The sequence below is a fragment of the Patella vulgata genome, chromosome 2 (assembly GCF_932274485.2).
Source record: "Patella vulgata chromosome 2, xgPatVulg1.2, whole genome shotgun sequence".
In the NCBI taxonomy this organism is placed as follows: domain Eukaryota; kingdom Metazoa; phylum Mollusca; class Gastropoda; family Patellidae; genus Patella; species Patella vulgata.
Genome location: NC_065880.2, coordinates 56,068,046 through 56,081,322, shown reverse-complemented (window position 1 = coordinate 56,081,322; position 13,277 = coordinate 56,068,046). Strand labels below are relative to the sequence as shown.

Genomic DNA, 13,277 nt, shown 5'->3' with positions numbered 1-13,277 from the left:
GTAATGTTTTGGTTATTTTTAAGATGAAAAATTGTAACTTTTAGGCTAAAAAATGTCCTTGAAAATCCTTGAATTTGACGTATATTTATTCTTGAATATCATTGAAAAAATGTTTGACGAAGCCGCGGGAACCCTGTATAGAGGTCACAATTTTTATCTGATTTTGTTGAAACTTGAAATGTTAGTTTATAACACAAAGATCTCGGTTCCTTTCGATATTCGCGCACATCGGACCGTAACTTCATGAATTATGGCCCCTTATTGTATGACAAATCGCGTTTTTAGCTTGTGGACCATATAGAGGTCATAATTTTTATCCGATTTAAAAAACGTTTTGTCATATCACCGTTACACCCTAAGGACGGCTGAGTTCGAATTTCGTGACGAACGGCCCAAAACTGACAGATAAAATGGCCGCCCTTCTTTCTCAAATAGCGTAAAAGTATGGTATATCAAGGTTGTGGACCCTATAGAGGTCACAATTTTTATCCGATTTTGTTGAAACTTGAAATGTAAGTTTATAACCCAAAGATCTTGGTTCCTTTCGATATTCGCGCATATCGAATTGTAATTTCCTCAATTATGGCCCTTGATTGTAGGAAAAATCACTTTCATTTTAGCTTGTTCTCTATCCATCTCTCGAAAATGTGGGCATATCCTGCCTGGCAGCCACTGGTTACATGTACAATAACATATATTTTTTTCAAGATTTTTTTGAGGGGGTTGATTTCCCACCCCTGGCCCACTTGACATGGAATGACCCAGAAGCAGGTCTATCAAACCCCGGGTGATATATGGTGGAGATGCAGAGTCGATTTGTGAGTATCTCTCAAGCTGTGTGAGTGTTTCTTTGAGTCTTACACCCCCATCAAGACAAAGGAGATAATTGCAACTTCAAATGGAGCACCAGATGATTTACTATATAATGTTTGAAGGCGTCGAATTGGATTTTTCTGGAGATGAAGGACATGAAAATCCAACAAAATGGCTACAGAAGTTTGAATTTGCATGTGAAATATTAAATGTAACATAGGACAGCAAGATTGAATTCTTTTCTTCATTCATGACAAACAGAGCATCAGTGTGGTTTCAATCAGTTTCTAAAACGATAAAAATGGATTTTAAAGAATTGAAAACTGCCTTTAAGGACGAATATGGTCATGAAGTTATTGTTAATTATAGACAAGAAGTATGTAGAAGGAAACAGCAGTGAGAAGAAACAGTAGCAGAATATATTCATGAGATGAAAAAAATGGAAAGCTGCTTAGAATCGCAATAACCGTGACTACAAGATCAAATGGGAAGGACATGCACAAAAAACATGCAAGAATTAGAAAAACTGTCTCATTTTGCTGAAAAATATTTGGTAATATTGGATTGGATGGATCAGATGCTCACTGACAATAACAGAACTACAAAAGCTACTAATGATCTAGAGGAGTCAACAAGATTAACCAGTGATCATATTGACGAAAACAATATAATTGTTAACTTGTTCTTAAAGCTGATAGAGCATCATGATATCAATATAGAACCAGATGAAGTGCCTGACTATGGTACAACTAGTGTATTAAATGAAGACAAAATTGAACAAACAGTGAAAGAAGAAATTAAAAACAAAGAAAAACAGTGTCGAGATATTTTGACTAAAGCAGTAACCAACACCCTAGGGTCGATATCAGATATCACCCTCTCATGACGTCAAAACAGGTTTATGGGCTCTTTAATGAAAAAGGGCACAAATTCTTTCTTCTAACATTTTATTCACTTTTTTTTACATTGTTGTGAAACGATAAGGACGACAAACTTTGCCAGTCCATGTTACTTAGTTTCTTCATCAGTCCATAAATGTGAAAAATTTGCCATAACTAGATATGGAATTCGATGGGTAATATTCATCATTTTATTTTGCTTACTTCCAAGACAAATCTAGACATCTTATATACTCATCTTTCAGCGCACACAGGATTTTTCGCTCACTATCATATTTATTATTCCGCCACACTGACCAACTGTTAAAAAAAAAAAATCAAAGCCCACTAATGTCTGCGTAAGGTATTTATGGGCAAGACATTGTTGGCACATTCACTGACGTCTTGTCACTCAAAATTGAAAAGCCTTTATCATTTGTTTCTTCTTCTCAATCCAAAATTTCCGAGTACATTAAATCCTTGTTAAATATTTTCTGCATAAATTCTTCACTTTGACTAGCTTTAAATAATTCTTAGGTATTAGTATTCTACGCATCCTGGCTAAAAATTTAATTTTTTAGAACACGGGAACAGTGCCTGCTAATCTAGCCTAGTTGGGGGCGTGGTATTTTTGGGTGTGTCTATTAGGGGTAACCCACCGCACAAACTGTCTGGCAGTGGTCATTCATGCTTCCTGTGGTAGTACTGAACAACTCCAAAGCTGTTTTAAGGGGTACAGACTTCAACTAATCTAGCCTAGCTGTGGACTGGAAATTAGATAACTCTTGTCAAGGATACACTACCACTACAAATGTCTGACAATTACATAGCTCTGTCAGGGGTAACCCACCACTAGAAATGTCTGTTAGAGTGTTTTTGTAACACCTGAAGATGTACGGTACACTGCTGTACGATTTTCATGTGGTACACTTTTGAGCTAATCTAGCCTAGTTGGGGTGCATGGCATTTTGGGCGTGGAATACCACACCCACCACCGGAAACCCGGCAGATTTACATTCTGATGATACCAGATATATATGCATTGATAACATATAGGAAAAAATTGGCTCCCGGTCTAATTGTCTTATAGGTGAAATCAATTAGGATAGATTTAACATTGATGTCAGTGTGTAAGACAAATATTACCCTAATACTATCGGTCGATATGTGAAATAACCCAATTTATCAGCCAGAAGCCTAATCAAAGTCAACTTTGTAATTATATTAGAGAGACATTGTTTCATAAATTATTATCTATTGTCCAGTTAATCCAGTAGACATTAATGTATTAAGGATTATAAAGTAGGGTTACTAATAGCCCGTTCAGACGCTTATTGCTGGGGTTTTTAAGACAACATCGTGTTGCGTTCACACATACTATAAGCCAAACCAGTTTAACTATTCTGACCTCTTCGGTCGGAGGTTAGAGTTAATTGCTCATGGGTAGCTTCATATTCTTTATTCGATTCTCGCACGCTTTAGATAACATTGGCACAGTCTGACCCCGATATTTTCACAGGAATGTAACTGACTGCGTACTGCGCATGCTCAAAGCAAGCTGGAGCTGGGTTTTTTAAGCCAACCCGTTCAGACGGCTAAGATGAACCAGTTTAAAATAAAAAGCCTTCTCGAAGACAGGTCGCGAGCTGGAGTTTTTAAACTGGTTTATTTGCCCCACATGTGCGTTCAGATGCTTAAGTTAAACTGGTTTAACGATCCCCGGGGTTTTTAAACCAATTCAACTTAAGCGTCTGAACGGGCTATAAGAAACAAAGCTAAAGGTATAAAAGTCCTGAAAATTGTTTATTGAGAACAAAGGGGTGGTAGGCAGGAGGACATATTGAAGGGCAGGTCTCTGATAAGTTATTTGTTAGATGCTGTTCCTTATTAACTTACCCAGCCAATGGGTCATTATTGTATATTTATATTATTATTGTTGTGTGTTGCCAATATATAGAAGTATACAAAGAAGAAGTGAGTTGTTCAATTATTGCATGTTCAATCTTATATCCCCAACTAGATTGAACATACAACCCATCATCGAAGGTTGGACTGATAAGCAGGTCTATTTAACCCTGGGTGATACTATTGTGATTGTTTTATTTATCTGTATATTTAGATCTTTATTATATTTACAGTTATATATTCTCCCTGGTCAAAACATGTTTTAGAAGCCTGGAAAATTAAAGACGAGGAAAATATTTTATTTATTAAATATGAAGACATGAAAAAGGTTAGCTACTAGTTTTCATAATCACTTCCAGTTTTAGAGTATATTTTGTATATCTTGATTATCTTTTATAATCAACGTGCTGGTTGAAATATTTTCCAGGATATTTCATCAGTGATACAACAATTATCCCTATTTTTAAATAGACCCCTCACAGATCAACAAATAAAACTAATAGTTGAATGTACCAAATTTGATGCCATGAAAAATAATCCAGCATCTAATTACTCCTGGATGAAAGGATGGGGTATTAAAGATGATAAAGAATTCCTTAGAAAAGGTAGGTTATGCATACACTTTCCAGAACATCTGATACCACTTTTGATTTTGGGAGATCACATATCTAACACACATCCTTATAATTAAAATTTACTCTGTCATACTGACGATTCTTTTCTTTTGTCCATGCCAAACAAAGTTAAGAAGTTGGATATTGAAATGGATCCTGCCCTCCCTATCCTTTGTTTTTATTTCAGGACCATATCTCAGGAGCCTTTACTTTGAACACACAGGCCTTCACGTAAAAGGAGCACGATCGCTCTCGCTCTCGCTCTCCTGGACGCGCCTGGATGTCAGTCAAGGTGTGTTTTTTAAAGCTCTCCTCAATGTCTAAATTGACTCCCCTCAATGAAAATAATCAGGGAAATTATACCGGTAACAAAAATACTGTCAATATCTACAATCAATTTGCTACAATAACAGTCATACGTTAGTGAGAGTCGGCCATCCGGTTCATAATCCGAGTAATTAGCACATTTAACTGTAATTTTGATAATTCTGCAAAAAAAAATACAAGCTCGTTGGTTATTCATAACAGGTCCAGTAAGTTTCCTTTGTAATAATAAACCACGTGGCAAAGGAAGACATGAATCTCGTGCATCGTGCCCCGTCTTCGACCCTCGATCCGTACGAATTCTAGGTAGATATTAAAATAATAATTGGATAATGCATTTTATGGTTTCACAGACCTGTTGTTAGTTAAAGTTAAATATTCATTGAATAATCCCTGATAGAACACGGGATATCCAGAGAGTTAGATATTAATAATATATATGTATTATTCCATCAAGATCTTCAATGCTTTCAGGGGGGGGGGGTAGCTGAATGGTTAGCGTGCGCACGCTGTATCATAAAGTCTGTCATTGAGTCGACTGGCATGGTTTCGAATCCCCGGTTGTCTGTCACAAGGAGTAGGGTCGCCTGTCCAACCTTGTGGGTTTTCTCCGGGTCCTCCCACTGCTAAAGACCCCTACGTGCAAGCGAATTATGTAAAATAGAATTAAACCATATGTTAGTCCCGAAATGACCTAGTTTGTGTCGAGTGGATGTTAAACCCCATTTCTCTTCTCTCTCAATGCTTTCAGATTCCCGATAACACGTGACATGCATTGGTTGGAATTAGGTCAATAAACCAGCATAGCTAGATTTAGTTTTAAATAGTTTTTTAGTTTTATTCATTTTTATTTTATGCACATGCTGACAGGGACTTATTCTTAAAAAATATTGTCCTTATTATTTAAGGCTATGCGGAGTCGTACAGAATTTTATTTTATATAAAGCAATTTCAATTATGGTTGTCAAGTGATCATTATGTGCCGCTTGTCTTTCATCCACGAATTAATGAAAACTTTGTAAGTTACATGATAGACAAAAACAATAATTTGTGTTTTAAATATGAAGAAATGTCGTGGTGTTGTATCAGTTTATTTTGGCCAAATCCTAATTTCGATTGACTGATGATATCCGTTTATCCATCAAATAAACGAAGACAGTAATCTATTCAGGAATATTACTGACTTGAACTTGTTGAAGTCTGGTTATATTAAAGTAAACGAGAGCTTTGAATTACCATATTTCTTACCAAGACCTCATTTGACCCAATTCTGACTGGTTGGTTTCAAAATGAATTAAAATCTCGGGACTTTTATCACAAATGCTAACAAAGCTCTTCTCAAGAGATTCAGGAGAGCTTTCTCAGGAGAGCGATTTTCCCTTTTTATACGCCCACATTTTCATGTGGACGTATATTGTCGTCGCCCCTGTCCGTCCGTCCACAATTGTTTGTGAACAGTCTACAGGTCACAACTTTTATCCGATTTCAACAAAACTTAAAATATAGGTTTATCACCCTAAGATCTCGGTTCCTTATGATATTGGCATGTATCAGACTGTAACTTCATGGATTATGGCCCCTGATTGTACGAAAAATCACGTTTTTAACTTGTGAACACCGTAGAGGTCACAATTTTTATCCGATTTGATTTAAACTTGAAATGTATGCTTATAACCCAATGATCTCGGTTCCTTTCGATATTTCCGCATATCGGAATGTAACTTCCTGAATTATGGCCCCTGATTGTACGCAAAATCGAGTTTTTAGCTTGTGGACCCTATAGAGGTCATAATTTTTATACGATTTAAAAAACATTATTATCACCATTACACCCCAAGGACGACTGAGTTCGAATTTCGTGAAAATCGGACCAAAACTGACAGACAAAATGGCCGCCCTTCGTTCACAAATAGCGTAAAAATATGGTATATCAAGGTTGTGGACCCTATAGATGTCACAATTTTTATCCGATTTTGTTCAAACTGGAAATGTAAGTTTATAACACAAAGATCTTGGTTCCTTTCGATATTCGCGCATATCGGACCGTAACTTCCTGAATTATGGCCCCTGATTGTACAAAAATCGCATTATAATTTTTATACGCCCACATTTTCATGTGGACGTATATTGTCGTCGCCCATGTCCGTCCGGACGTCCGTATGTCTGGACATCCGAACGTCAGTCCGTCCGGCCGTCCGTCCACAATTGTTTGTGGACTCTCTACAGGTCACAATTCTTATCCGATTTTGACGAAACTTTAAATATAGGTTTATCCCCAAAAGATCTCGGCTGCTTTCGATATTGGCATGTATTGGATCGAAACTTCATGGATTATGGCACCAGTTTGTACGAAAAATAACGTTTTTAGCTTGTGGACCCTATAGAGGTCACAATTTTTATCCGATTTTGTTAAAACTTGAAATATAAGTTTATAACCCAAAAATCTCGGTTCCTGTTGATATTCGCGCATATCGGACTGTAACTTCCTGAATTATGGCCCCTGATTGTACAAAAAATAGCTTTCTTTTTAGTTTGTTCTCTGTCCATCTCTCGAAAATGTGGGCGTATACTGCCTGGCAGCCGCTGGTTATCTGATTTAAAAAACCATATTATTATATCACCGTTAAACCCTAAGGACGGCTGAGTTCGAATTTCGTGAAAATCGGCCCAAAACTGACAGACAAAATGGCCACTGTTAGTTCTCAAATAGCATAAAAATATGGTATATCAAGGTTGTGGACACTATAGAGGTCACAATTTTTATCCGATTTTGTTAAAACTTGAAATGTAAGTTTATAACCCAAAGATCTGGGTTCCTTTCGATAATCACTCATATCGGACCGTAACTTCCTGAATTATGGCCCCTGATTGTACGAAAAATCGTGTTTTTAGCTATAGAGGTCATAATTTTTATCCGATTTTAAAAAACGTATTATTATATCACCGTTATACCCTAAGGATGGCTGATTTCGTATTTCGTGAAAATCGGCCCAAAACTGACAGACAAAATGGCCGCCCCTAGTTCTCAATTAGCGTAAAAATATGGTATATCAAGATTGTGGACCCTATAGTGGTCACAATTTTTATCCGATTTTGTTGAAACTTGAAATGTAAGTTTATAACCCAAAGATCTTGGTTCCTTTCGATATTTACACATATCGAATTGTAATTTCCTGAATTATGGCTCTTGATTGTAGGAAAATTCACTTTCTTTTAAGCTTGTTCTCAATCCATCTCTCGAAAATGTGGGGTATCCTGCCTGACAGTTGCTGGTTCCAATTTCAGGAGAGCCTTTTTTTGACTCTCCAGGAATTTATTCACACGAAGGCCTGAACAAACATCAGTCTATTATGGTGCATGCCTTTTGTCAATGGAAAAAATATTGGTTTTTTTTAATCATTTTTTTAGAGATTGCTTATATCAGGAACTACTTGTTGGATTGTTTTAATCTCTTTCTAATTACCAAATTTTTCTGGTTATTTTTATTAAATACTGCTGTCATTTTACTAATAATCTTTCGATTTTAACAATTGATACATTTTAGCATAGCCAAGACCCGCAGCAAGATGTGTCCCACAACTTTGGTATTTCAGTTTTTAGACTTTTGATAAATCTTTGCATATATTAAATGCCACATTCTGAAAATTTGCATTTTTTTTATATTAATGGCAATTTAGATAGTGTTCAATGGTAGTGTTAACTGAAAAGAAATATGAACAATTGTTCTTTTTTTAGCCACAATTTGTCGGCAGGGCGATTTACCTGATACTACCTAATGCAAATTAAATACTACCTCATTATTGTGAAAAACTAACATAGCGGTTGAATTCTTCAAAAAAATTGAGTTAATTCACGGTTTTAGCAAAATGTTTGTACGATAAACTGGATAAGACTATTTTTATAGTATCAGTACCAGGGTCAAGCCTCTGAAATTCTAAGCCATTACTACAAAATACAACCATATACTCCTGATTATTATCCAAAATTCACGGAATCCTTCAAAATTACTTCAATAAGTGATGGATAATGGCCGGAGACCGTCCATTATGTAAATACCCCCGAAGTTGTTCTTTCTATTTACATAATGGACGGTCTGAGGCTATTATCAAACTTAAAACATAGCACCATAGAGATACAAATAATGGATAGTTTTCTAAAACAACAAGCCATAAAATATTGGATATATTCTTAAAACAACATGCACATGCTCATGAATGCGGGGTCTTCCCATATCGCCGACTCGCCGAGTTTTGGAAAGTCGACCACGGCACCCTTTGATTGGATTAAAACGGATTAAAAGCGTTAATGAGGCAGGGACCAGTCATTATTAATATAGTTCACTGAAATTGATTTTTACCACAGACCTTTATTGACTTTTTTGCAGAAACAATTATTAAAATTCGTGAAAAGGTTGTTGACTCCCCCCCCCCCCCCCTTACACTGACATTGATGTCCCACCCCAGTGTAATTTCTCTGCTTTTGAGCCATTGAATGTTGATGATGTAATATCAGTGGTGCGTCGAATGAAGTCTAAGTCATGTGCTCTGGACCCAATTCCTACAAAACTACTAAAAGAGTGTCTGGATGAAATAGCACCGGCTTTGACGATTATTATAAATGATGTGCTCTCCTCTGGTATTTTTCCGGATGATTGTAAGGAGGCCATTGTAAGACCTCTGATTAAAAAAACAAGTCTTGACCGTAATGCACTCAAAAGTTATAGACCAGTGTCAAATATTTCATTTTTAGCAAAATTGCTTGAAAAGATCATTTTATCTCAAATAATAGATTATCTCACTCGAAACTCACTGCTCGGTAAATTCCAGTCTGCTTATCGACTATGTTGGACTGCGTGCAAAAATTTAAAATTGTGTTATGTTATGTATTATAAATAAAAAAAAAATAAATGCTCCCAAAATTATCTGCTTAATGAGGTTTATCCTTCAGCTTGGGTCTATTGTTCTTGGCCACTCATTCCCATAACGTCTACCAAAATTTTTCCCCTAAACCTCTGTGAGTCAGCGATATGGGAATGAACCATGAATGCATGTGACAAAACACTCCAGTCATACAATGCAAGCATACACAGACAATCCAAAATATTTGACATGGAGACGACACATTTATAACACAGTCGAAAACAAATATTAATAATGAGAATATATGTGATAAGCATTTGGATACTGATTACATTGGTAATGTACTTGATATGGAAGATAATAGCCGTAAAAATTGTGATGTTCTTGATATGGGGGAATAATAGCTGTCCAAGTTGTGATGGAAAGGCTGCTCACGAAAATGATTTAGATATCGATAATCCAGGAAGTTACGGTCCAATATGCGCCAATATCGCAAGGAATCAAGATCTTTGGGTTATAAACACACATGTTCAGTTTCATCAAAATGAGCTAATAATTGTGACCTCTAGTGTGTACAGTCAGGGGCCATAATCCATGAAGTTACGGTCCCATACAATCCAATATCGAAAGGAACCGAGATCTTTGGGATATATACCTATATTTCAAGTTATGACCTGTAGAATGTCCACAAAGAAGGTGTGAAAATGTGGGAGTATAAAAACGTATCATCGATCTAGTGCCGAATGTACTATTAAACGGACAAGTGCGTACAATGTATAACGGACGGATTTAAGTGGAATTCTTTATGTAGACAAACAGGTGAAATCAACATTTGGTCATGTGACATTTCGTTAACTATGAGGTTCTAAAGTAATTTCAAGTTCTGTAATTTAATTTGTTCAGAGAATAAATTATCCCAAAATACATGTTCATTTTTCAGATAGGTGTCTATTATTGGTAAACCTGTTGGACAGTTTTATAAATAATAGACTATTGTTTAAGAAAAGCGTACATTCCCTTATATACTGGTTAAAAACATCAAAGGGTGACGTCATGTTTTAACAATGAGTTAATTCCTATAAAAACTGCAAACATTTTTATTTTCCACAAACATGTCGTTATTCAAATATCACATTTACTTGTAGTATTGACCCAATATTTTACAGAAATAGATTAACATTTATACGCCCACATTAAAATGTAGTTGTATTTTTTCATCGCCTCCGGCCGCTTGGCCGGAATCCACAATTGCTTATGGACACTCTAGAGGCTAAAGTTAATATCCAATTGACTTTAAATTTATACACAGTGTTTAACCCCTTAACTGTGTAGTTTTTAAAACGTTAACTACCCCCTTTTGTGTAATTAATTTGACGAAAAACGTCATTTTTGGACCTTTGTATTCCTGAATACAAACTATAGTAGTCGGAAACCATATTAAAATTAACGGTAAATAGAGTTGTCTCCCTTCAATTAGATTTCCTCAACCAGACGTAATATAACGTCCTACACATGCTGCAATCGTATGTTCGAAGAATAGGTTGGGGAAAATACCTCCAGGGCATTATATTATGTCCTACACATGGTGAGTGGCAGTTGTCCAGGACGTTACATAACGCCCTACGCAGTTAACGGGTTAAAGTCATGAGACGAAGGAGCCTATTGATTTTTACTGATTTCTGATAATTACTGCCAGAGTTATGGCCCTTGATCACTTCAAAATATTTTGTCTAAAGGCTAAAGTTAATATCCGATTGACTTTAGATTTATACACAGTGTTTAAGGGCATGAGTTGAAGAAGACTATTGATTTTCAACGATTTCCGATTATTACTGCCAAAGTTATGGCCCTTGATCACTTTGAAAAATGTTGTGGATGCTCTAGAGGCTAAAGTTATCACCCGATTGACTTTAGATTGATACACAGAGTTTAAGGTCTTGAGACGAACAAGTATATTGATTTTCAATGAATTTTGATAACTTGAACAGCAAAATCCATGATATTAAATGTTTTGTATACTAAACGTTAGCATGAGGCAGAACTTTATAAAAGCCAAACAAATTCTAATGATTTTCTGATAATTACTTAATGAGTTGTTACCCTTAATCCGATTTTAGTGTATTATAAATGTTTCATTACCAAAAAAAGTAAAAATATGTGACAACTCCTGTTGACAGCTGCTATGGGCATATGTTTCGTTGCCTAGGCAACCTATCTTTGATAGTATGGGTTAATGTTTGTAAGTATTGGGTGATCAAGGGTGATAACTGGAATAGCGAGACATTGGCAGCACAATTTGCTTTACATTTTTTACAAGCTTTCCTGGAATTAACTCAATTTTTTTTATATATGTTAGTTTTTCACAATAATGTGGTGGTATTTAATTAGTATTGGGTGGTATTGGCTTATGGGGTAGTAATGGGTAAATTGTTCTGCCCACTGCTAATTAAATTTTGGGGTTCTAGATTTATTATTAATTGTCTGATTTGTAAAAGACAAAGGTCATAACAGATATGTCTTTTCCAATCATACATTCATTTTCACACCTTTTGGATTAAAGGTTGAAAACTGGTGTAAAAACTATCAATTTAAAATCCATTCAGGGTTTTCATATTTTTAAATACATGTGTAGTAACTAGGGGCTTATGACTGGCAAAAATGTATCTTACGCAGCTCGCCTATGGCGGTATATTAGATTCAAAATTCTAACATGCTATCGTCTAATTTCTAACCTCCGTTCATGTTATTTCTAACCTTAATTCATGTAATTTCTAACTTCAATTCATGTAATTTCTAAATTAAGACTTCTTTATTTGTTCAGTGTAAATTTTAATTCTGTTTTGTCTTATTTCTATTATTAAGACGAAAAATGTCTACTTCATTGTCACTTTACATGTTAATCATGAACGTCGAGCAAATTTAGAATTTTGATACCTCTACCTAGCAACCGTCATTATGACGTCGTTTGGTGTCGCCACCGTGTGCTCCATTTGGCGATTGAGCACTGAGCGGTATCATTATGTTGCCACAAACGACTCGCTCTTCGTCAGGTTGAATGGTTTGGCGGAGTGTAAAAATTGAAAACAACATCGAACGTGATATGGTTTGCAAATACTGTTTTAAATATAAGCTAAACAGTATTTGTTAATTTTTTTAAAGACAAGTGCAGGATTTGGAGAATTTTATTTTATTTTTAATTTACAGTTAAGCCAATTACTATTCATATACTGTTGATCTATAAATTATTCTTTTAATGCTCTAAAAATATCTCTTTATACTACCCGAACGACTAGCCACTGTCCGTGCCAGACCCTCGTCTTGTATCAATAACAAGGGAGAGAGAACCACTCCGGAATATATCAGTTATATCATAAAAAAATATATGTCTATGGGTTATATAACATCGTCAGCTAGTATACACACTGGCAAAACTACGCTTTATTATATTTCTGACATTATTAGTTCTGTCCTTGTGATTTGCGGAGGTTGCCGTTATTGTAGGCATATACAATGTCTAGTAGTTCGGGTCGGACGAAAACCGTTGCAGCTGTTATTCGTAATAAAAGTAGACCGTTGCGCCGCTGTCCGGGCTAAATTTCACTCATGGCACACTGTAAGTTCGTCTTCATTAGCCTGGATGGTGTAGAAAAGTAGGACGATAAACCGCTATCTATGAATTTCGGTATTGCTTTATGCAACTTGAATAAAATATTTTTGGAAAAAAACTACCATAAAGTTAGTCAGGTCGGTGTAATGAAGGAATCAGAAATAAAAACTTCATCGCTTTCCACATGAACAGATTATCCCAGTCTCCTTTAAAGGCCGTTTCATCCCTACAATATGAGGTTTCTAAATTTATATCCTTGAACCATATCAAGAAAAAG

At 35.8% G+C, this 13,277-nt stretch overlaps 1 protein-coding gene across 1 annotated transcript in view; it reads left to right on the top strand.

The window, feature by feature from the left end:
- Positions 1-13,277, top strand: part of LOC126811207 (sulfotransferase 1B1) — an 88,581-nt gene that overhangs the window by 54,731 nt on the left and 20,573 nt on the right. Inside the window, exons 4-5 of the mRNA XM_050536779.1 lie at positions 3,830-3,924; positions 4,024-4,201. Coding sequence (XP_050392736.1) covers positions 3,830-3,924; positions 4,024-4,201 — 273 coding nt within the window. The remainder of the gene's footprint in view (positions 1-3,829; positions 3,925-4,023; positions 4,202-13,277) is intronic.